At 45.5% G+C, this 24,712-nt stretch overlaps 1 protein-coding gene across 5 annotated transcripts in view; it reads left to right on the top strand.

Moving 5' to 3' along the window:
• Positions 1-24,712, top strand: part of chd6 (chromodomain helicase DNA binding protein 6) — a 101,556-nt gene that overhangs the window by 57,456 nt on the left and 19,388 nt on the right. For 3 of the 5 annotated variants that reach the window (XM_045223100.1, XM_045223098.1, XM_045223096.1), the window contains exons 21-32: positions 2,113-2,315; positions 2,757-2,956; positions 3,366-3,528; positions 3,849-3,938; positions 4,047-4,150; positions 6,336-6,465; positions 6,761-6,839; positions 6,946-7,000; positions 7,345-7,660; positions 8,209-8,417; positions 9,292-11,313; positions 17,400-17,551. In XM_045223100.1, coding sequence (XP_045079035.1) covers positions 2,113-2,315; positions 2,757-2,956; positions 3,366-3,528; positions 3,849-3,938; positions 4,047-4,150; positions 6,336-6,465; positions 6,761-6,839; positions 6,946-7,000; positions 7,345-7,660; positions 8,209-8,417; positions 9,292-11,313; positions 17,400-17,551 — 3,723 coding nt within the window. The remainder of the gene's footprint in view (positions 1-2,112; positions 2,316-2,756; positions 2,957-3,365; positions 3,529-3,848; positions 3,939-4,046; positions 4,151-6,335; positions 6,466-6,760; positions 6,840-6,945; positions 7,001-7,344; positions 7,661-8,208; positions 8,418-9,291; positions 11,314-17,399; positions 17,552-24,712) is intronic. The other 2 variants (XM_045223097.1, XM_045223099.1) reach the window with 2 other exon arrangements.

Below are 24,712 nucleotides of genomic sequence, written 5' to 3'. Positions count from 1 at the left end.
GCTAAGCCATGGCCAACCCAACTGCCTCACCACGGCCACAATGTTTGCCCCGTTGTCAGTTGTGATGCAGGACACTTTCTTCTCATCCAATGCCCACTCTGCCAACACGGACCGGAGAGCTTCACTCAGGTTATCCGCAGTATGATTCTCTGGCATATAGGTCGTCTCAAGACAATGGGACACAATGGTCGCGCCCCCGTAGAAATCTAGTTAACATAATTTTAAAATCCCCATCAAAATCTGTCTGTTTAAGATAGAGATATCAGTTTTTTTGCATGGGCTGTGTCTTAATCCACCGCATCCGCTGAAATCGGCCATTCGCATCTGCGGTGAAAGGTGGCAGAGCTACAGCGGTGTTTGTCAGACCATTAGACATCCCGAAAATCGGTCTTCTCACAAAATTATATGTAGTGTCGGAACGGTTTGGCCTAGAAACTATTTTGACCACTCTACTGAAAGACTCCTCACGAACACGATGGTGTTCTCCGTTTTGCTCTACGACGCCCACAAGCCTCACAACACTTGTCTGAAGGCCCCCGGTACCAGTTTGAAAGAATTATGGAATTATATATGGAGATAGTTTTAGTGCCTAAAATAAGGGGATAAATACATGCGAAAGATATATATGTATATGTATGTTTCCTGATCTTTCTTATATCTCTCAGATATAGGACGGACACATCAGAACAAATTTACTTTAGATTTAGTTTTGGACTATCTGTTGTTCCATGTAGTGAATATTTTATTCAATGCGTTTTTTTTGGCTAATAGCAGTAATGCCAAATTCAATGTTTCATCCAATAATTTTGTTATATATTTTTTTAGACCATAAGGGGTCTTAAAATTCCAAATCAAATAGCTAAATAACACTTGGTATGACCATTTTAAAACAATTCCATATGTTAGCTTAGAACCCTCCCCCGCTTAGACTTAGAGGGGTAAAAGTGTACAATGCAGAAATCACTCCACATTTCCTGGATGCAAAAATTCTAATAGTTCGCCTAATTTCAGTTTATGTGACAAAACAAGCAAGTATAGTGTAGAGAATCATTCTACCATCTACACCAATGTGAAATATATTTTCCATAGCCAAAAATATTGTACACTGAACACAATATAAACGCAACATGCAACAATTTCAAAGGTTTTACTGAGTTACAGTTCTATAAGGAAATCAGTCAATTGAAAGAAATGTATTCATCCCTAATCTATGGATTTCACATGACTGAGAATACAGATTTGAATAGAGTTGATCAGGCTGTTGATTGTGGAATGTTGTCCCACTCCTCATCAATGGCTGTGCGGGAACTGGAACACGCTGTCGTACACGTCGATCCAGAACATGCTATACACGTCGGTCCGTAGCTTATGTCTGCCCATACCATAACCCCACCGCCACCATGGGGCACTCTGTTCACAACGTTGACATCAGCAAACCGCTCGCCCACGTGACGCCATACACAGTCTGCCATCTGCCCGGTACAGTTGAAACCGGGATTCATCCGTGAAGAGCACACTTCCCCAGCGTGCCAGTGGCTGTCCGGGTGGCTGGTCTCAGACAATTCCGCAGGTGAAGAAGCCAGTTGGGAAGGTCCTGGGCTGACATGGTTACACGTGGTCTACAATTGTGAGGCCGGTTGGACGTACTGCCAAATTCTCTAAAACGTCATTGTACAGAAATGAACATTAAATGATCTGGCAACAGCTCTGGTGGACATTCCTGCAGTCAGCATGCCAATTGCACGCTCCCTCAAAATGTAAGACATCTGTGGCATTGTGTTGTGTGACAAAACTGCACATTTTAGAGTGGCCTTTTATTGTCCCCAGCACAAGGTGCACCTGTGTAATGACCATGCTATTTAATCAACTTCTTGATATGCCACACCTGTCAGGTGGATGGATTATTGTGTTTATTTTTTTGTTCTGTATATTTTCAGCTGTTTGAAGCTGGTGCTTTTATATGCTTTTATATGCTTTCCTGAGACGACTGTACAACCATCGAGATTCATTGTCAGATCCGACAGCAGAACTCTTTGTTTCTTGGGACCTACAACTAGCATATCCGTAGCAAGCCGGCAGTAAAGCCTAAACCTGAACCTCCGTCTGTGACAGGAGAGCCTGGTGATTGACACGCCTCGTGTGAGGAAGCAGACGCGTCACTACAACTCGTTTGAGGATGACGAGCTGATGGAGTTCTCCGAGCTGGACAGCGACTCAGAAGAGAGGCCCTGTCGCACCCGCCGCCTCAGCGAGAGGAGCAGGCACTACCTCCGTGCAGAGTGCTTCCGTGTAGAGAAGAACCTGCTCATATTCGGGTCAGTTTCACAGCCTCTTATATTTCTCAGTTATACTTTCAGTAGCCTTTCTATTGTGCCATACTGTAAAAAAAATGTGTTCCCTATGTAAGTGCTGTCTGTACCTCAAACTGTACCTTAGTAAGCACTCTTACTAATTACTGCAGAGTTACAGTGTGCAGGTTTCCCAAACATCTCAAGTCACCCCCAATAAGTACCATTTATTTTATGTATTTCGGTACTACCCCACCTGATTCAGTTGGTCAACCAGTGAAGGGCTTGGTGATTAGTTGATAAATTAGTTGTGGAATACATCAAATATGTGGCACTGGCTGGGGGTACTTGAGGGGAGTTTTGGGAATCACTACAGTAGGCTACATTAGAGTACAGTATTTAGGTATTGTATCCAACTGACTCTGTCCTCATGCCACTCACTCCATGTCTCTGCGTGTGCCCACATAGCTGGGGTCGCTGGAACGACATCCTGACCCATGGGCGCTTCAAGTGGCAACTGGCCGAATGCGACATTGAGGTGCTGTGCCGGTCGCTGCTGGTCTACTGCTTGCGCCACTACAAGGGCGACGACAAGATCAAGAGCTTTATCTGGGACCTCATCACACCCGCCAAGGATGGCCATAAACAGGACCTGCAGAACCACTCTGGTGAGAGACTCACTAACATCCCCTGATACAAGCTGCCATTCACTCATTCAGATATGGTGTGGGGGAAAGAGGACAGGCAATATGGTTAGTTATGTTGACAACACTCAAATGAATAATCAAGCTCTGAAAAGCAACTCGTAGTGCCAGAGTTTGGTGTAATAGCCTAGAAAGCGGACTCCAGATCATGCATGGCCCCCTGCGATGGGGGTTTGAATCCACACTCAGCATCTTGTACTACTCTTTATTACATCTTGTATCTACTCTGTCTATCCCTTAGCATAAAAAAATAAAAGCGATCCCCACCCTTCTCCGATGGTTTGCTATGGTCTCCAAATGTCTATCCTTTAATGTGGACAGGTGTGCAGTAAGGTGATTACATGATATAGTTCAATTCCAACCTTTCCACAAGCAGGCCTGTCGGCCCCAGTCCCCAGGGGACGCAAGGGTAAGAAGCTAAAGAACCAGCTGAGTGTGCCCGAGATGAAGCATGCAGACTGGCTGGTCAACTGCAACCCAGAGGTGGTGCTGCATGATGACAGCTACAAGAAACACCTCAAGCAGCACTGCAACAAGTGAGTCCCCCATTCCTCACAATTCACTTTCAGCTGTTAGTGAACAGTCATGTTCTCCTGTATGCGGAATGGGATTCCTAAGGTTGCTAAATCTTACAAAACATACATAGTCTAGTTCTATTTGAAATTATGATTTTTTGGTGCTGAAGTCTAGGGAGTAAGGGCTAGATTTACTAAGCTTTTGCTTTTTGTTTTATCTCTTCCTAGAAACAGGTGAAAATGCTTAGCAACTCTGCACTGGCCCTAAGTGGTTTGGTGTTTATCCAATAAGAGACTGATGAGGGGTATATGTGTTGTGTTATGTGCGTTGTTGTGCCAAGGGTACTTCTGAGGGTGAGGATGCTGTACTACCTGAAGGCGGAGGTCCTGGGAGAGGCTGCTGCCCAGTCCCTGGAGGGCATTCCTGCCAGGTACAAAGTGCACCACGAGGGCACCCATTAATCATACCACTTACTTATCTAGGTCCGGGAAACCAGACTAAAGTGAATGGCTGATTTGTGTGTGTGTGATCTGTGCAGTAAACTGGAGGTGGCACTGCCTGACATCGACTACATCGAGATCCCAGCAGGCTGGTGGGATGCAGAGGCAGATAAGTCTCTCCTCATAGGAGTGCACAAACACGGTAATCCTCTAGTCTAGGGTCTCCTGTTTGTCAGGTCCTCATGGCTCTCACTATACAATCCAATTTTATGTACACTGAACAAAAATATAAATGCAACATGTAACAATTTCAAAGATTTTACTGAGTTACAATTCATATAAGGAAATTAGTCAATTGAAATAAATAAATAAATGAGGCCCTAATCTATGGATTTCACATGACTGTGAATAAAGGTATGCATCTGTTGGTCACAGATACAAAAAAAAAAAAAAAAAAAAAAAAGTAGGGTCGTGAATCAGAAAACCAGTCAGTATCTGGTGTGACCACCATTTGCCTCATGCAGCGTGACACATCTCCTTCGCATAGAGTTGATCAGGCTGTTGATTGTGGCCTGTGGAATGTTGTCTTCTTCAATGGCTGTGTGAAGTTGCTGGATATTGGCGGGAACTGGAACACGCCATTGTACACGTCGATCCAGATGATCCCAAACATGCTCAATGGGTGACATGTCTGGTGAGAATGCAAGCCATGGAAGAACTGGGACATTTTCAGCTTCCAGGAATAGTGTACGTGACCTTGCAACATGGGGCCGTGCATTAGCATGCTGAAACTAGGTGATGGCGGCGGATGAATGGCACGATAATGGGCCTCAGGATCTCATCAGGTATCTCTGTGCATTCAAATTGCCATCGATAAAACGCAATTGTGTTTGTTGTCCGTAGCTTATGCCTGCCCATACCATAACCCCACCGCCACCATGATGCACTCAGTTTTCAATGTTGACATCAGCAAACCGCTCGCCCACACGACGCCATCTGCCCGGTACAGTTGATACCGGGATTAATTCGTGAAGACCACACTTCTCCAGCTTGCCAATGGCCAGTGAGCATTTGCCCACTGAAGTCGGTTACAACGCTGAACTGCAGTCAGGTCAAGACCCTGGGTCGGACGACGAGCACAAATAAGCTTACCTGAGACGGTTTTGACAGTGTGCAGAAATTCTTCAGTTGTGCAAACCCACAGTTTCATCAGCTGTCCGGGTGGCTGGTCTCAGACGATCCCGCTAGTGAAGAAGCCGGATCTGGAGGTCCTGTGTTGGCGTGGTTACACATGGTCTGCGGTTGTGAGGCCGGTTGGACGTACTGCCAAATTCTCTAAAACGACGTCGGTAGAAAAATTAACATTTCATTCTCTGGCAACCGCTCTGATGGACATTCCTGTAGTCAGCATGGCAATTGCACGCTCCCTCAACGTAAGACATCTGTGGTATTTTGTTGTGTGACCAAACTGCACGTTTTAGTGGCCTTTTCTTGTCCCCAGCACAAGGTGCACCTGTGTAATGATATGCTGTTTAATCAGCTTCTTGATATGCCACACCTGTCAGGTGGATGGATTATCTTGGCAAAGGAGAAATGCTCACTAACAAGGAGGTAAACTAATTTGTGCACAAGCTTAAGCTTTTTGTACGTACGGAAACTTTATGGGATCTTTTATTTCAGCTCATGAAACATGGGACCAACACTTTACATGTTGCGTATATGTTTTTGTGCAGTGTATTTTATGTTACAGTATATTGAAGTCATGGTTTATCCATTTCAAAAGATCACACATCAACCTTGGTTCTAGATAATTTCAGGGTGTGCAAGCCTTTATTCGAAGACAGCACGAAAACACCTTATTCAACTAATCAAGGTCCTGATGATCAGTGGATTAGAGTCCGCTTTTAAAGACATACTGTTTTACCTCAATTACTAGTTTGATAGTGACTGTTTTTCTGGAAGCTGTGCTGCACCATTTTCATCAATTGGGCCAGCCCCCTAGCAATTTGAGGTCTAGACAATGATCTTCAGCCATTTGAGTGACAGCTAGCAAGATGCACACACAGCAGAGCGAGAGTAATGACTTGGTGCACATACTGTATCTGCACATATGTGACGTAATATGCAATTTTCAGGACCACTTATTACTCGTGAGCTCTACTTTCAGAACTACTGGCTAAAAAGTATACAAAAGTACCGGAGAATCTCTATAAGCCTGTAGCTCACCCTGTAAATCTTGGATCAGGATTGGTAATTACTGGCCTACCACATATCACAGTTATTAGTCATTGATAAATTGATCTTACATTTTATGTTAACGGTAGATTTAAGTCTAAAGCCACTGCCGTCATCACCATCGGCGCTCAGTAACCCTGGTGTCTCCTCAGGGTACGAGCGGTACAACGCCATGCGGGCCGACCCAGAGCTGTGCTTCTTGGAGCTGGTGGGCATGCCTGACGTCACGGCGCTCTCAGCCGAGCAGAGTGGAGGAGAGGTGGTGGCTGACCTCACTGACAGGCAAGAACCACCTCAGCCTTACCATAGGGCACAAGTCTTATTTGAAGGATGGCATACAGTATTATGAACATCCCCAGTACCGAATCTCAGGTGCTGTGTACGAATGTGAATGTCAACCGATGTCTGCATGCCCCAAAATGTCAACCGATGTCTGCATGCCCCAAAATGTAATGTATCAGCAATACCTCAATCTAGTTCCCCTAAATACATTAATACATCCTGGGTGGTCAAGCTGACTCTGGTGATGGAGCAAGTGATATAACTTTGGTCTATCTTAATTGTTGCTTCTTATTAGTAATTGCAAAAGTGATGACATGAAAGACGATCCTGAAAGCAAGCAAGAGGAGGGAGGAATGGAAAGGGTTGATAATAAGGTATGGACTCTCGAGTGACTCAGCTAAATGAAAATGAAGGATTTAAGGATTTAGTATCTAAAAAGGTTGAGTTGTGAAGTTATATAGTCTATTTTTGCTCCAAAAGGATGAAACCGGCTCCAGCAATGATGCAATGGACAAGCATGACAGTGTTGTTCAAGGTGAGTGTTCAGCTACCTTTCAACTTGTCTTTTTGAATGAAACGCCTTACAAATTGGAGAATCTGTGAGTGCATATAGATTATAGGAGTTTTATCAACTCCCAAGTTCCACCTCGATCATTTTCTGCAGGTGTCATGTGGGTTAATCTACAAATAGATTGCCTTCAGGGGAAGTGTAATTTTGTCAAAACGTTATTTATTTCACATAACATTCTGTCATAAAAAGCAAATGTTTAACTTCATAACAAACAAGTTTTCCCATCTCAAAAATTGCTATAAAAGTTACTATAAAATGCATGTGAATATATGTAAACAAAGCTTTGATCTGATTCTGTTACTTTCCAGACACACTCTCAGTGGAGATGGCCCAGGAGGGCTTTGGCCAGGAAGGGTTTGGCCAGGAGGGCATGGAGCTGAAGGGTCGCCCTCTGTGGCCCGCCGGCCCTAACCTTACCGCCAGGCTGCGTCGCCTCATCACAGCTTACCAGCGCTTCATGCGGCGCGAGCCCTTGCGTCATGACTTCTTACTGCCAGGGGCGGGCCCGGGGCCGATGTCCTGGCAACTGGGGGAGGAGCTTAGGCGCTGCACGGCAGCCGCTGCCAAACCTGACCCTCTCTTCCTGGAGTGGCAGAGAAGGTGGGTGATGATGTCAGAGCAAAGGTGGGTGATGTCATTGATCCCCTACATTATGTCCCTTTCGGTTCCTAGCCCCTTACCCCCCTCTATGTTCACCGTTCTGTAAGGCCTGAGTATATCTTAGCAATACGATGCTACCTTTCCTATAAGGCCTGGGTATATCTTAGCAATACGATGCTACCTTTCCTATAAGGCCTAGGTATATCTTAGCAATACGATACTACCTTTCCTATAAGACCTGGGTATATCTTAGCAATACGATGCTACCTTTCCTATAAGCTAACTTTCACAAAGCATATCCTTCAAGATCTATGAACACCTGCTGGGCTAGGGGATGAAATTGGACTGGTTCCTTGTTTGTGGCCCTAAAATATTGTGCGTGTCAAAGACAAAATATAAAAATGAAGTCAGAAATGTCTTCATTTGGATTAAGAAATGTGACTTCAATGTGTCTTTCTGAAACCAGATGGCTTTTGGGTGAGATACCCACAGCTGCCTCCTTCGGCAGTCACATGGTCAGTGCATGTCCCCCTGATAAAAGGCTAATGGTAGGCCTGTGTTTTTGTGAGCAGGTGGACACGGCGTGAGCAAGCAGATTTCTACCGCACAGTGTCGTCGTTCGGCGTGGTGTACGACCCAGAGAAGAAAACCTTTGACTGGAGTCAGTTCCGATCCTTCGCCCGGCTGGAGAGGAAAACGGACGAGAGCCTGGAGAGATACTTCAGCAGCTTTGTGTCCATGTGCCGCACCGCCTGCAGATTGCCCCCCAGGAAGGACGAAGGTAACTACTCCACAGGAGGCAGAGCAAGAGAGCTTACCCTTTAAAGGTGCAATAAGTAGGAATTTCATCCACAAATATACCCACATTTCTATAATATGTAAATAGTTGGTTAGTCACTGCTAGGGTTGCAAAATACCGGTACCTTTCCCAAAATCCCCAGGTTTCTAAAAATCCAGGAATATGCAGGAAATCAGTAATCATCCAACCAGAATGTTTAAACCCTAGGGAATGCCATAATGTAGTTATTTTGTTAGGTAAATCTTGCTATTAGTTGAAATCGTTTTTTTTTTTAAAGGCATTTTACCTGTCGAGCTAATTGTTTGGTCAGAATCTAGCATGGAAACATGGGAATTTGTAGCTATGCTAACGTTGCCTCCCTTCTGAGGCACATGTTGCTAGGCAATCACCCTACACTTGCCCAGGCAGGGCTGCGCCAACTGTGGCTAAAGCCAATGTGATAAACTTGCTAGAATACTTTTGTGCTATGAAACTAAATAAATACTCCACTTAGAACCACAAAACATATTTTCTAGATTCAAAATAGTGTAGGTAGACAAAGCAAGGTAAGTAATTACGTGATGTTGTTTTATTGGGATTTGCAGCTGTTGTTGGTTAGTAATGCATCCTCCAAGCTTCTAAAACAACTTACTCAACCTTTAACAAAAGTCTCTGCCAAAGGAAAGTGTCTTAAAGAGAGAGTTCACTTTATAGATTTTTTTGTGTATTTTAGCGGTGCTTTCGAAAGCATGGGGAAAGATAGGTGGAGGTTAGTAGATTTATGACAGTATTATTTTTACAATAGTAGTGATATTGCAATGGGGTGATTTGAATGATACAATTATATGAAAGTAAACCCTCTCCATCTGTCTGTCAGGGCCTCTGGACCACAATCTGTTTGTGGAGCCCATCACGGAGGAGCGAGCAGCACGCACCCTCTACCGCATCGAGCTGCTGCGCAAGGTCAGGGAGCAGGTGCTGCGCCACCCGCTGCTGGGTCCACGGCTGCAACTGTGTCGGCCCAGCCTTTACCTGCCCGTGTGGTGGGAGTGTGGCAAACACGACCGCGACCTCCTGATTGGGGCAGCCCGCCACGGCCTCAGCCGCACCGACTACTACATCCTCAACGACCCGCAACTCTCCTTCCTGGAGGCCCACCGCAACTACGTCCAGAAGGAGAATCACCAGGGCTACCATCCTGGGGTGCACCACGCAGGTATGGCCCCCTCACCCCACCTCCACCCCTGCTGCCTGTACGAGACAGGCCTCGGCCAATGCCACTCTCCCCAGCCGCCGGAGTACCACCACCCAGCCACCCCCTCCTCCTCGTCGATCCATGCACATTCTCACCCGCACATCCACGTCCATGGTCACCCGCCAGAGATAGTGGGCAAGGATTCCGGGGGCAGCCTAGGTATGGTGTCTGGGCCCAGGGAGGGCTTCCTGGACTGCCCCCCTCTGGACGAGTCCTTGGAGCTGGCCTCACTGCAGCAAGAGGGCCTGGCCTCAGATTCCCTCCATGGCAAGTCTGCCAAGGAGGCCTTCAACGGGTTCCCCTTCAACTCTGCGCAGGGCGGCCAGAGCATGCTCAACTCGTATGGTGTGCAGGGGGAGCTGAACGGCGAGCAGTCAGCCGACATGGACCCTATCATCTCGAGCAAGCTGCGCAGCGACGTGCTGGTGGGTGAGCAGGGCTCCTCTGAGGAGACGGGCCTGATGGCGCCCTTGCTGGAGCTGGACCAGGAGCTGCAGGCGCCCTGGGAGAGCACGGACCACACCGGCGCCGCGGACATGTTCAACGAGGCTGACCCCATCCTGGGGGCGCCCGCCCTTGAGACTGAGTTCCTGGACACCGAAGAGCAGCGGGGAGATGGGGGAAGGGAAGACAGAGCAGGGGGAGTGCTTGATGACTGCCTGGGTATCCCCTCCTCCCGTAGTGACCCAGGGGAGCCGCTGCCCTCTTGTTTTATGCTGTTCAAGGACATTGGCGTGAGCGAGGAGGAGCCTGCTGAGAAGCACACCGACCTCTCCACCAGCTGCCCTCCACCCTACGTCCCCCCTCCGCCCCTGTCGCTGTCCCATATGACCTTGCACCCCCACCACCACCAGGGTGATGCCGAGGAGCTAGAGGAGAAGCTGAGCGATTCGGACGCCGTCACCCACATGCCCTGCCCCAAGGAGAGAGAGGCTGAGAATGATGTGGCCTTTGAGTTTGACAAAGAGATGTCTGTGGACAGTCTGTGTCTGGTGGGGCCGGAGCAGGGCCTGGAAGCCTCAGGTATACCATGCGAGGACTCTCCCCAAGAGGAGCCCTTCGAGGGGGCCTGCGAGGGGACGGGGATGGGCTCTCCAGTGGAGTCACTTGAGGCGGCTCTAGAGGGGCCAGGGGAAGAGACTTTAGAAAGGGACATGGCCTTGGGGCCAGAGGAGGAGGGGCTTCTAGAGGGGCAGTTTGAAGAACCCTTGGAGATGTCACCAATGGATCCCCAGGAGGAGGAACCAGTGGAGGGGCCTCTGGAAGACTCTTGTAAAGACCCAGCACCAGAAGGACCGTTCGCAGGGCCATTGGAGGAGCAGTACGACGTAGAACCAGAAGGGGCCTCTGAGGGGCCTGCCGAAGCAGAGAGCACTTTCAGCGAACACACACTCCCCACTGTTGACGCAACAGACTCTCTGCCCCCATCCCCCTCATTCCCCACGTCCCAGCCTAAGCCACCACTGTCCCCACGCGTGGCGGGAGTGGCACAGATCAAACTGGAGTTCCCTCTGGACCCAGAGAGCGCTGAGAGCAAGTCGGACATCCTGGAGCCCGACAGCACTGTCCTCACACCCAAACTGGAGCAGACAGAGGTGCTGCTGGAGGTGAAGGACGAGATCGAGGAGAGGCCCCAAACCCCAGGTAATGAAAGGAGAGAGTTTTACACACATCCAAAATGGTAATATGAGCTGGACAAAAAGAAGGTACAATACATAGAGCAGTGGTTCCCAAACTTGTTATAGTCCCGTACCCCTTCAAACATTCAACCTCCAGCTGCGTACCCCATCTAGCACCAGGGTCAGTGCACTCTCAAATGTTGTTTTTTGCCAGCATTGTAAGCCTGCCACACACACTATACGATACATTTATTAAACATAAGAATGAGTGTGAGTTTTTGTCACATCCCGGCTCGTGGGAAGTGACAAAGAGCTCTTGTAGGACCAGGGCACAAATAATAATATTATAATAATGAATCATTTTGCTCTTTATTTAGCCGTCTTACATATAAAACCTTATTTGGTCATCAGAAATTGTGAATAACTCACCACAGGTTAATGAGAAGGGTGTGCTTGAAAGGATGCACATAACTGCAATGTTTGGTTGTGTTGGAGAGAGTCTATCTTAAATCATTTTCCACACACCGTCTGTGCCTGTATTTAAACTCAGCAAAAAAAGAAACGTCCTCTCACTGTCAACTGCGTTTATTTTCAGCAAACTTAACACGTGTAAATATTTGTATGAACATAACAAGATTCAACAACTGAGACATAAACTGAACAAGTTCCACAGACATGTGACTAACATGTCTCCTGAGTGGCGCAGTGGTCTAAGGCACTGCATCGCAGTGCTAACTGTGCCACTAGAGATCCTGGTTCGAATCCAGGCTCTGTCGCAGCCGGCCGCGACCGGGAGACTCATGGGCGGCGCACAATTGGCCCAGCGTCGTCCAGGGTAGGGGAGGGAATGGCCGGCAGGGATGTAGCTCAGTTGATAGAGCATGGCGTTTGCAACGCCAGGGTTGTGGGTTCGATTCCCACGGGGGGCCAGTATTAAAAAAATAATAATGTATTCACTAACTGTAAGTCGCTCTGGATAAGAGCATCTGCTAAATGACTAAAATGTAAATGTAAATGTAAGAAATTGAATGATTTGTCCCTGAACAAAGGGGGGGGCAAAATCAAAGTAACAGTCAGTATCTGGTGTGGCCACCAGCTGCATTAAGTACTGCAGTGCATCTCCTCCTCATGGACTGCACCAGATTTGCCAGTTCTTGCAGTGAGATGTTACCCCACTCTTCCACCAAGGCACCTGCAAGTTCCCGGACATTTCTGGGGGGAATGGCCCTAGCCCTCACCCTCCGATCCAATAGGTCCCAGACGTGCTCAATGAGATTGAGGTCCGGGCTCTTCGCTGGCCATGGCAGAACACTGACATTCCTGTCTTGCAGGAAATCACGCACAGAACGAGCAGTATGGCTGGTGGCATTGTCATGCTGGAGGGTCATGTCAGGATGAGCCTGCAGGAAGGGTACCACATGAGGGAGGAGGATGTCTTCCCTGTAACGCACAGCGTTGAGATTGCCTACAATGACAACAAGCTCAGTCCGATGATGCTGTGACACACCGCCCCAGACCATGACGGACCCTCCACCTCCAAATCGATCCCGCTCCAGAGTACAGGCCTCGGTGTAACGCTCATTCCTTCGATGATAAACGCGAATTTGACCATCACCCCTGGTGAGACAAAACCACGACTTGTCAGTGAAGAGCACTTTTTGCCAGTCCTGTCTGGTCCAGCGGCGGTGGGTTTGTGCCCATAGGCGACATTGTTTCCGGTGATGTCTGGTGAGGACCTGCCTTACAACAGGCCTACAAGCCCTCAGTCCAGCCTCTCTCAGCCTATTTTGGACAGTTTGAGCACTGATGGAGGGATTGTGCGTTCCTGGTGTAACTCGGGCAGTTGTTGTTGGCATCCTGTACCTGTCCGGCAGGTGTGATGTTCGGATGTACCGATCCTGTGCAGGTGTTGTTACACGTGGTCTGCCGCTGCGAGGACGATCAGCTGTCCGTCCTGTCTCCTTTTAGCGCTGTCTTATGCGTCTCAATACGGACATTGCAATTTATTGCCCTGGCCACACCTGCAGTCCTCATGCCTCCTTGCAGCATGCCTAAGGCACGTTCACGCAGATGAGCAGGGACCATGGGCATCTTTCTTTTAGTGTTTTTCTGAGTCAGTAGAAAGGCGTCTTTAGTGTCCTAAGTTTTCATAACTGTGACCTTAATTGCCTACCGTCCTGTAAGCTGTTAGTGTCTTAACGACCGTTCCACAGGTGCATGTTCATGAATTGTTTATGGTTCATTGAACAAGCATGGGAAACCGTGTTTAAACCCTTTACAATAAAGATCTGTGAAGTTATTTAGATTTTTACTAATTATCTTTGAAAGACAGGGTTGAAAAAGGGCCGTATCTTTTTTTGCTGAATATAGTTTTCATGCTAATGAGGGCCGAGAATCCACTCTCACATAGGTACGTGGTTGCAAAGGGCATCAGTGTCTTAACAGCGCGATTTGCCAAGGCAGGATACTCTGAGCGCAGCCCTATCCAGAAATCTGGCAGTGGCTTCTGATTAAATTCAATTTTCACAGAACCGCTTGTTGCAATTCCGATGAGGCTCTCTTGTTCAGATATCGGTAAGTGGACTGGAGGCAGGGCATGAAAGGGATAACGAATCCAGTTGTTTGTGTACCTGCGTAATTGTACCTGCGTAATTGCGCACCCACCTCACTCAGGTGCTTCGGTATATCACATTTGACATTGTCCGTAAGCTTGAGTTAATTTGCACACAAAAAATCATACAATGATGGAAAGACCTGTGTGTTGTCCTTGTTAATGCAGATAGAGAAGAGCTCCAACTTCTTAATCATAGCCTCAATTTTGTTCCGCACATTGAGTATAGTTGCAGAGAGTCCCTGTAATCCTAGATTCAGATCATTCAGGCAAGAAAAAACATCACCCAGATAGGCAGCAGTCATGCAAGCAGTCAGACAAGTGAAAATGATGGTCAGTAAAGAAAACTTTAAGCTCGTCTCTCAATTTAAAAAAAACGTGTCAATACTTTTCCCCTTGATAACCAGCGCACTTCTGTATGTTGTAAAAGCGTTACATGGTCGCTGCCAATATCATTGCACAATGCAGAAAATACACGAGTTCAGGGGCCTTGCTTTAATAAACTTAACCATTTTCACTGTAGTGTCCAAAACGTCTTTCAAGCTGTCAGGCATTCCCATGACAGCAAGAGCCTCTCATACCCAAGTGGCGTCGGGAGCAACTGCTTGCACGTGCGTTACCACTCCATTGTCTCCCTGTCATGGCTTTTGCGCCATCAGTATAGAAACCAACACATCTTGACCACCAAATCCATTTGATGTCACAAAGCTGTCCAGTACTTATCCTCTCCTGGTTTCCAGTGGTTTGCAGAAGAGGATGTATTCCTTAATTGACCCACCCCCCCCCCCTCCCCCCATAAACGTAACGGACATATACCAGGAGCTGTGCCAGGCCCGCCACGTCTGACTCATCCAGCTATAACGCATAGAATTCATTGGCTTTTATGCGAAAGCAGTAATTGTTTCAAAACATCTCCTGCCATGTCACTGATGCGTCATTAAACTGTGTTGTTTGATGAAGGCATTGTCTGTAGTTTTTTGGGCCGTTTCCCCCAGCATTGTCCCAACCATATCCGCGGCAGCAGGAAGAATTAAGTCCTCCACAATAGTATGGGGCTTGCCTGTCCAAGCCACTCGGTAGCTCACCATATAAGACGCTTCTAGCCCCTTCTTATTAATGGTATCTGTTGCTTTTATACACTACCAGTCAAAAGTTTGGACACACCTACTCATTCAAGGGTTTTTCTTTATTTTAAATATTTTTTACATTGCAGAATAATAGTTAAGACATAAAAACTATGAAATAACACATATGGAATGTAGTAACCAGAAAAGTGTTAAAAAATCTAAATATATTTGAGATTCTTCAAATAGCCACCCTTTGCCTTGATGACAGCTTTGCACACTCTTGGCATTCTCTCAACCAGCTTCATGAGGTAGTCACCTGGAATGCATTTCAATTAACAGGTGTGCCTTCTTAAAAGTTAATTTGTGGAATTTCTTTCCTTCTTAATGCGTTTGAGCCAATCAGTTGTGTTGTGACAAGGTAGGGGGGTATACAGAAGATAGCCCTATTTGGTAAAAGACCAAGTCCATATTATGGAAAGAACAGCTCAAATAAGCAAAGAGAAATTATAGTCCATCATTAGGTCAGTCAATATAGAACATTTCAAGAACTTTGAAAGTTTCTTCACTGGCTGTCAGGAGGACCGTCACAGGAATGGAATACCCAGAGTTACCTCTGCTGCAGAGGATAAGTTCATTAGAGTTACCAGCCTCAGAAATTACTGCCCAAATAAATTATTCACAGAGTTCAAGTCACAGACACATCTCAACATCAACTGTTCAGAGGGGACTGTGTGAATCAGGCCTTCATGGTCGAATTGCTGCAAAGAAACCACTACTAAAGGACACCAATAAGAAGAAGAGACATGCTTGGGCCAACAAACACGAGCAATGGACATTAGACCAGTGGAAATTTGAGATTCTCAAATTTGAGATTTTTGGTTCTAACTGCTGTGTCTTTGTGAGACGAGGTGTGGGTGAACGGATGATCTCCGCATGTGTATTTCCCACCGTAAAGCATGGAGAAGGTGTTATGGTGTGGGGGTGCTTTGCTGGTGACACTGTCTGTGATTTATTTAGAATTCAAGGCACACTTAACCAGCATGGCTACCACAGCTTTCTGCAGCGATATGCCATCCCATCTGGTTTGAGCTTAGTGGGACTATTATTTGTTTTTTAACAGGACAATGACCTAACACACCTCCAGGCTGTGTAAGGGATATTTTACCAAGAAGGAGAGTGATGGAGTGCTGCATCAGGTGGCCTCCACAATCCCCCGAACTCAACCCAATTGAGATGGTTTGGGATGAGTCGGACCGCAGAGTGAAGGAAAGGCAGCCAAGAAGTGCTCAGCATATGTGGGAACTCCTTCAAAAAGGATTCCTGGTGAAGCTGGTTGAGAGACTGCCAAGAGTGTGCAAAGCTGTCAAGGCAAAGGGTGGCTATTTGAAGAATTTCAAATATAAAATATAGTTTGATTTGTTTAACAATTTTTTGGTTACTACCTGAATACATATGTGTTATTTCATAGTTTTGATGTCTTCGCTATTATTCTACAATGTAGAAAATAGTCAAAATAAAGACAACCCTTGAATGAGTAGGTGTGTCCAAACTTTTGACTGGTACTGTACATGGCTTGCTACTTGAAAGTCGTCTTAATTCTCACTCCAAAAACTCCTGTGGCTTATTTTTCAAATTGGCTTGTTTCGTTTCTAAATGTCTGCACAAGAGTGACGGTTTCATCGAGTTGTGAGTTGTGTCCGTGCTAGCTGGGCTAGCAACAAATGTAGAATTTCTGATGCTAGCGTTGGATGTGCTCGTGGAAGCAGAACAACTTGTGTCGTCGACAGGTGCAGGTGTAGTGCTGCTGGTAGTAGCAGTACTACCAGTAGAGATGGTATGTGTCTCTATGGACGTGGGCCATACTTTTTTTTTACCATTGATCCATTTTCGAGCAAATGGAATGAGCAGCAGCTACATTTGGCTACATACGGACCGTTAGTGGAATTCCCGCAAAATAGTAACGGTTAATGTGATTGGATGTTAATTATTTGACTAGGCTACCTGTATTTGACATTGTGTTGTTATTTCGCTGAACACTAGATGGTTTAATGTTATGTTTGGCAGTGAAATTAGGCTACTCAGGTGAGGAAAAAAACATCACCCAAATGTATAGCCCCGTTGGAAAATCTAAATGGAAATTTGAAAATATGAATCACATTTTTATTTGGCGTACCCCCGAGGGCATACTTTTAACTGGGCGTACCCCAGTTTGGGAATAGCCGACATAGAGAAAAGGGGGAAAAACTCCAGATAACCTACAGCTAGACAGTTAAGATTGACTCCAATTTAAATATGGTAAAAATTGCTGTGGCTTTTAGTTTTTTTGCAGTCTTTAAACATGTAGCATTGAAAATGACCTTTCCACTCACCTTCTCCGGATGCCCTGTAGTTGAGATCTTGTGTTGTGCACTGAATCACTGTCTTTCTCCACAGCCTCCGTGGTGGACAGCTATGTAGAGGTGGCACGGTTTGCAGCCCCCATGTCCATGTGTGAGATGCCTGACAGTCTGCAGGACACGCGAGAGCCCACCATCGCCCAGCTGCTGCAGGAGAAAGCCCTCTACTCCTTCTCCGAGTGGCCAAAGGTATAGTCCCAGGGAGTTGACCCGCAAACCACTTCGAAAGCAGTTTGTTTCATGTTTGCCAAGGCAATTGGTTGTCACTATCGGGTTAGGGTTAGCTGCAAAGCAAGAAGTAAAAAAATATATATTGAAAAAATGTGATTTTCAAACTAATCCTAACCTTAACCATTTGTATTTATTTTAATGTTACCTTTATTTAACTAGGCAAGTCAGTTAAGAACAAATTCTTATTTACAATGACGGCCTACACCGGCCAAACCCGGACGACGCTGGGCCAATTGTGCGCCGCCCTATGGGACTCCCAATCACGGCCGGTTGTGATACAGCCTGGAATCGAACCAGGGGGTCTGTAGTGACGCCTCAAGCACTGAGATGCAGTGCCTTAGACCGCTGCGCCACTCGGAAGCCCTACTCTTAACCCTAACCAAAAAGCAGATTTTCTTAATCATACATTTTCATGATATGTCGCCAATTTTGACTTTGCAGCTAGGCCATCAAATCAATCCAATTTTATTTGTCACATGCTTCTTAAACAACAGGTTTAGACTAACAGTGAAATGCTTACTTACGGGTCCTTTTCCAACAATGCAGAGTTAAAGGTATTTTTGGTTTTCAAAATAATTGAAATCGTGATACAAGGAATGAAAACACAGTGAATAACGAATAAAAAGAATGAATAAAAAGAACATGGCTATATATAGGGAGTATCAACTCGAAGTGCAGGGGTATGAGTTAATTGAGGTAGCTATGTACCAGGGTTTCTGTTAGCCAGAAATTGGCAGCTTTTGGTAAAACAAATTAATACATGAAAAGCCAATAAAATAAAACTGTTGCCGGCCCCCCCAAAAAAATCCTGTTGCAAAATAATGCTTTTTATTCATTGATGGAAATGCTAGTCGATTTTGTGGAATTAAATTGGTCTGTATTTTCATTAGTCATCATGTATCTTATTTATCCAACACATCAGACCCTATTTTGAGGGGATTTCTCCTGCAGATCCTTAGCTGGTTGCTCCATGAGTAAAATATGTGCTTTTATAAGCCCATTCAGTGCGCAACAATTCTAAATGCAATTGCGTGTTAAAAACAGTTTTGGTGCACAATTAAAAAGAGCTACTATTTTTATTTCTCAACTGGTAATTTAAGCACGCCTCCCATTCACCATTCAAGTGCAGGCAACAGGCTATCAGCGCGTCACCCGCCACTTTACAATGTGAGCTGGAGGCAGTATGCATTTTGAAAACATACTTAATTGTTTGAAACCTGAATGTTTTCTTTCATATTATGAGGCATGTCTTACCTTGCTTCAAAGTAGCCTATAGGCAAAATCCGACCATTAAAACGTGGAGGCAATTATTTTAAGGACTTCATAGGCGGCGCGTGAGTTTCAAGTTTGTGTAAGCTTACAATTTATCCTACCATTTCTACTGTTTTGCGTGCCAGTTATGATTTTCATATGCACATTTTCGTGGAACAGTTTCATTTCCATAATAATGTTTTTGTTTTTCAAAATCATTGTCACGTGGTTAATAATAAATATCTAAATTAAAATGATACAAATCTAAAAGTTAAAAGTCAACTAATGCGAGATCACCAGCCTCTGCCATATGGACACATTGATACACCATGATCCATTGGCGGCTAAAGAAATGAGAGCATTGAACTCATAGCCTATAGGCCAATGTATCAGTAGTCCTATAACTTCCATTGCTCTTTCATACCGAGGATTGGTGATTATCGAGGGGGAGATTGTTGGAAAGTATTCATACTCCTTGACTTATTCCACTTTTTGTTGTTATAGCCTGAATTCAATATGGATAAAAAATCTCACCCATCTACGCACAATGACAAAGTGAAAACATGCTTCTAGAAATGTGAGCAAATGTATTGAAAATGAAATACAGAAATATATAATTTACGTAAGTATTCACACCCCTGAGTCAATACTTTGTAGAAGCACCTTTGGCACCGATTACAGCTGTGAGTCTTTCTGTGTAAGTCTAAGAGGATTCCACACCTGTATTGTATAACATTTGCCCATCCATTCTTTTTTTTATCCTTTAAGCTCTGTCAAATTGGTTGTTGATCATTGCTAAACAAGCATTTTCAGGTCTTGCCATATATTTTCAAGTAGATTTTAAGTCAAAACTGTAACTCGGCCTCTCAGGAACATTCACTGTCTTCTTGGTAAGCAATTCCAGTCTAGATTTGGCCTTGTGTTTCACGCAACAGATGTCAACCAAGCGTGCAACAGAAGCGTGTACTGTCTAGACTCGGTTTGTTGTTTCTATGAAATAGTTTTGTTTAACCCTCTAAAGTCAATGTCCGTGCCCCCACGGAAATCTAATTATCATAATAAAAAAATCCCCATAAACATCTGTCAGTTTAACGAGAGATATCTGGGTTAGTTTTTTTGCATTGAAATGCGTCTCAATCCACCATATCCGCCAATGCTCACTTCAAATAGCAAAATTATCCTTGGTGTATGACCTTCTTAAAACAATTCCATATAGTTTAGTAGAACCCCCCCCCCCCCCCGGCTTAGACAGGGCTTAGACTGTAATTGGTTAAATCGTTTTTAATCATAGCTAAAGTTTTTATTGCGACGGATTCCGCAACGAGGTTAGCCTTTACGGCTGGGACCGTAAGTTTGTGTTCCGGATTTCTGTTAAGTAGCAGTTAGCTGCTACCCGTCATGAAAACAGAGCAGGCTAATGCTAGCAGTGCTAGCTCACCTGTGTTTTTATTCACGGCTGGGCACTAATGCTTTAGTTGTGAGATGATTTCCACACAATCACAATTTGTCTGCCCTAATGCAAGAGATCCTCCGGCTGCTCGCTCAGCGAGAAAAGGATAACCTGCTTTCTAAGTACACCGACCTTGCTGTAGCCCAGGCAAACCGAATCTCCATTATAAATGCCTCCTATAGCAAACCTGTCTGAGTCGGGCGGCATTGATCTGTCCCAATCCAACAGACAGATGTTAAGCTCAACTCTGCGGCCCATGGGAGACTGGATATTCGCAAGGTGTGGGAGATTAGGAAGGCAGTCTGGCCACCCTTAATCTATCCGAGAAGATCCAATCCAGTTATTAAACAGCTTTGCCCCGCTTGAGACGGACCTAACAGCCCCGGGAGTCAGCACGGATCCTGGGAGTATACCACCAGCCAGCGGCTGCCCAGTGGCACCCTCCCCCATGGCCACCACAGTTCAGCAGGTCACTGACTCAAGACCGAAGGGTCTCGGGCCATCTTCCACCATCCTGGGGTTTCCGACGCCATCAACCCGAGGCTGTCCCATCCCGCTCCCCCTCTTCCTTCCCCATCGGATTCCATCACGAGCACCATCATCAGCCTCCCGAGTGGCGCAGTGGTCTAAGGCACTTTATCGCAGTGCTGTGCCACTAGAGATCCTGGTTCGAATCCAGGCTCTGTCGTAGCCGGCCGCGACCGGGAGACCCATGGGGCGGCGCACAATTGGCCCAGTGTCGTCCAGGGTAGGGGAGGGAATGGCCGGCAGGGATGTAGCTCAGTTGGTAGAGCATGGCATTTGCAACGCCAGGGTTGTGGGTTCGATTCTAGTATAAAAAAAATAATATAAAAAAAATGTATGCACTCACTAACTGTAAGTCGCTCTGGATAAGAGCGTCTGCTAAATGACTAAAATGTAAATGTAAATGTAATCATTGTGGGCTGCTTGATGGTGAGAGATTTTGGCCTGCCTACGGTCTGTGGACCGACCAAGGTCCACTGTCACCCAGGAGCCTGTGTCCATGACGTCAACTCCCTCCTGCCCACGGTTCTGGGCAACTACTCCAATATTGACACCATCGTCACTCACGTAGGTTTTAACGACCTTCGCTTTAGGCAATCTGAGGAACTGAGGGAGGACTACAAAAAAATTTTAAACGCCCTCGCTAGCACAGGGAAGATAATGATTATCCCTGGCCCCCCTCCCGTGCTATCGAAGGAGTTCAGAACATTTCAGCCGACTCGTTGCCCTAAACGAGTACCAGGAAACTCTGCAATGACAGGAATGTCTCCTTTTGTGACTACTTTGATTTGCTGTGGGAGCAACCATTTCGCTACCCTCGCAATAACATCTGCTAAATATGTGTATGTGACCAATGAAATTTGATTTGAGCAAGCACTTTTTAAAAGAGACAGGATTCACCCTAAACGCAGGGGTTCCAGGATTATTTCCAGCAACATCGCAACCTGCTTTAGAGACTGACGGACAGGGTCTGGTATTGCTCCAGTCCTCCCTGTCAGAATAAGTAACAGAGGACCTGGCAAGCATATCAACTCCTGTAGAAATGGCACCATGGTCATTGTGAGTAACCTAATTTATGTTCCTCTATCTCTGCCTTCTAGTGAGTGTATACAAACTGTCATATCCTAGCATTGTGATAGATTGGAGACTGTCAGAAAACATGATTGTTATTCCATTGGTTACCTCGAGGCAGATGCCCCAGGGGCAAGAGTGGCCCACACTCATTAAATATGGCTCTTTTAAATGTTATAGCAATCACTAGTAAAACCTTTCTCGTGAATGATCTTGTTACTGAGCGCAAAGTTGATTGCATGTTTCTCACTGAAACATGGCTATCTATAGACTGTAGTGGCGCACTTATTGAAGCCTCCCCCCCCCGGATTACAGCTTTTCATACTCTATCAGAAAAGGGGAAAAGGGTGGGGGGAACAGCCTCTATTTTTAATAATGCTCTCAGCTTTAAGGACATTTCATTTAGCGACTTTGGGTCTTTTGAGCATCATGCTATACTGTTTAAATGTCAGCCACCATTGCTGCTATAACCCTGTAAAGGCCACCAAAGCACTACCCTACTTTCTTTACTGATTTCTTCGAACTATTGTCTATTGTCCTTGAGAACTATGACAAATCATTGTGTTGGGCGATTTTAATATTCATGTTGACAAAGACTGACTCCAAGGCCATTGAATTTATGACTCTTTTGGACTTTATCTAACATGTTACTGGACCCAACCATAACTGCGGCCATACTCTAGACCTGGTTATTACCAAGGGGCTTTCTATTGATTCGGAAAGTATTCAGACCCCTTAACTTTTTCCACATTTTGTTACGTTACAAAATAAATAATATTCAGACCCTTTACTCAGTACTTTGTTGAAGCACCTTGGCAGAGATTACAGCCTTGAGTCTTCTTGGGTATGACGCTACACGCTTGGCACACCTGTATTTTGGGAGTTTCTCCCATTCTTCTCTGCAGATCCTCTCAATCTCTGTCAGGTTGGTTGGGGAGCGTTGCTACATAGCTATTTTCAGGTTTCTCTAGAGATGTTCGATCGGGTTCAAGTCCGGGCTCTGGCTGGGCCACTCAAGGACATTCAGAGACTTGTCACGAAGCCACTCCTGAGTTGTCTTGGCTGTGTGCTTAGGGTCGTTGTCCTGTTGGAAGGTGTACCTTCGCCCCAGTCTGAGGTTTTCATCAAGGATCTCTCTGTACTTTGCTCCGTTAATCTTTTCCTCGATCCTGACTAGTCTCCCAGTCCCTGCTGCTGAAAAACATCCCCACAGCATGATGCTGCCACCACCATGCTTCACCGTAGGGATAGTATTAAGCGGTGTCTGGTTTCCTCCAGACGTCATGCTTGGCATTCAGACCAAAGAGTTCAATCTTGGTTTCATCAAACCAAATCATCATGTTTCTCATAGTCAGAGTCCTTTAGGTGCATTTTGGAAAACTCCAAGTGGGCTGTCATGTGCCTTTTACTGAGGAGTGGCTTCCGTCTGGCCACTCTACCATAAAGGCCTGATTGGTGGAGTGCTGCAGAGATGGTTGTCCTTCTGGAAGGTTCTCCCATCTCCACAGAGGAACTCTGGAGCTCTGTCAGAGTGACCATCAGGTTCTTTGTCACCTCCCTGACCAAGGCCCTTTCCCCCGATTGCTCAGTTTGGCCAGTCAATCAGCTCTAGGAAGAGTCTTGGTGGTTTCAAACTTCTTCCATTTAAGAATGATGGAGGCCACTGTGTTCTTGGGGACCTTCCATGCTGCAGAAATGTTTTGGTATCCTTCCCCAGATCTGTGCCTCAACACAATCTTGTCTCGGAACTCTACGGACAATTCCTTCGACTTCATGACTTGGTTTTTGCTCTGACATGCACTGTCAACTCTGGGACCTTATATAGACAGGTGTGTGTTTTCAAATCATGTCTAATCAATTGAATTTACCACAGGTGGACTCCAATCAAGTTGTAGAAACATCTCAAGAATGATCAATGTAAACAGGATGGACCTGAGCTCAATTTCAAATCTCATATCAAAGGTTCTGAATACTTATGCAAATAAGGTATTTCTGTTTGCAAAAAATTGTATTGTGTGTAGATTGATGAGGATTTATATTTTTTAATATATATATATATATATATATATATATATATATATATATATATATATACAGTGGGGGAAAAAAAGTATTTAGTCAGCCACCAATTGTGCAAGTTCTCCCACTTAAAAAGATGAGAGAGGCCTGTAATTTTCATCATAGGTACACATCAACTATGACAGACAAATTGAGGGGAAAAAATCCAGAAAATCACATTGTAGGATTTTTTATGAATTTATTTGCAAATGATGGTGGAAAATAAGTATTTGGTCACCTACAAACAAGCAAGATTTTTGGCTCTCACAGACCTGTAACTTCTTCTTTAAGAGGCTCCTCTGTCCTCCACTCGTTACCTGTATTAATGGCACCTGTTTGAACTTGTTATCAGTATAAAAGACACCTGTCCACAACCTCAAACAGTCACACTCCAAACTCCACTATGGCCAAGACCAAAGAGCTGTCAAAGGACACCAGAAACAAAATTGTAGACCTGCACCAGGCTGGGAAGACTGAATCTGCAATAGGTAAGCAGCTTGGTTTGAATAAATCAACTGTGGGAGCAATTATTAGGAAATGGAAGACATACAAGACCACTGATAATCTCCCTCGATCTGGGGCTCCATGCAAGATCTCACCCCGTGGGGTCAAAATGATCACAAGAACGGTGAGCAAAAATCCCAGAACCACACGGGGGACCTAGTGAATGACCTGCAGAGAGCTGGGACCAAAGTAACAAAGCCTACCATCAGTAACACACTACGCCGCTAGGGACTCAAATCATGCAGTGCAAGATGTGTCCC

Source organism: Coregonus clupeaformis, chromosome 10 (assembly GCF_020615455.1).
Source record: "Coregonus clupeaformis isolate EN_2021a chromosome 10, ASM2061545v1, whole genome shotgun sequence".
NCBI classification, from domain to species: domain Eukaryota; kingdom Metazoa; phylum Chordata; class Actinopteri; order Salmoniformes; family Salmonidae; genus Coregonus; species Coregonus clupeaformis.
The sequence above is the reverse complement of the archived record's forward strand: the minus strand, read 5'-3'. Positions and strand labels throughout refer to the sequence as shown.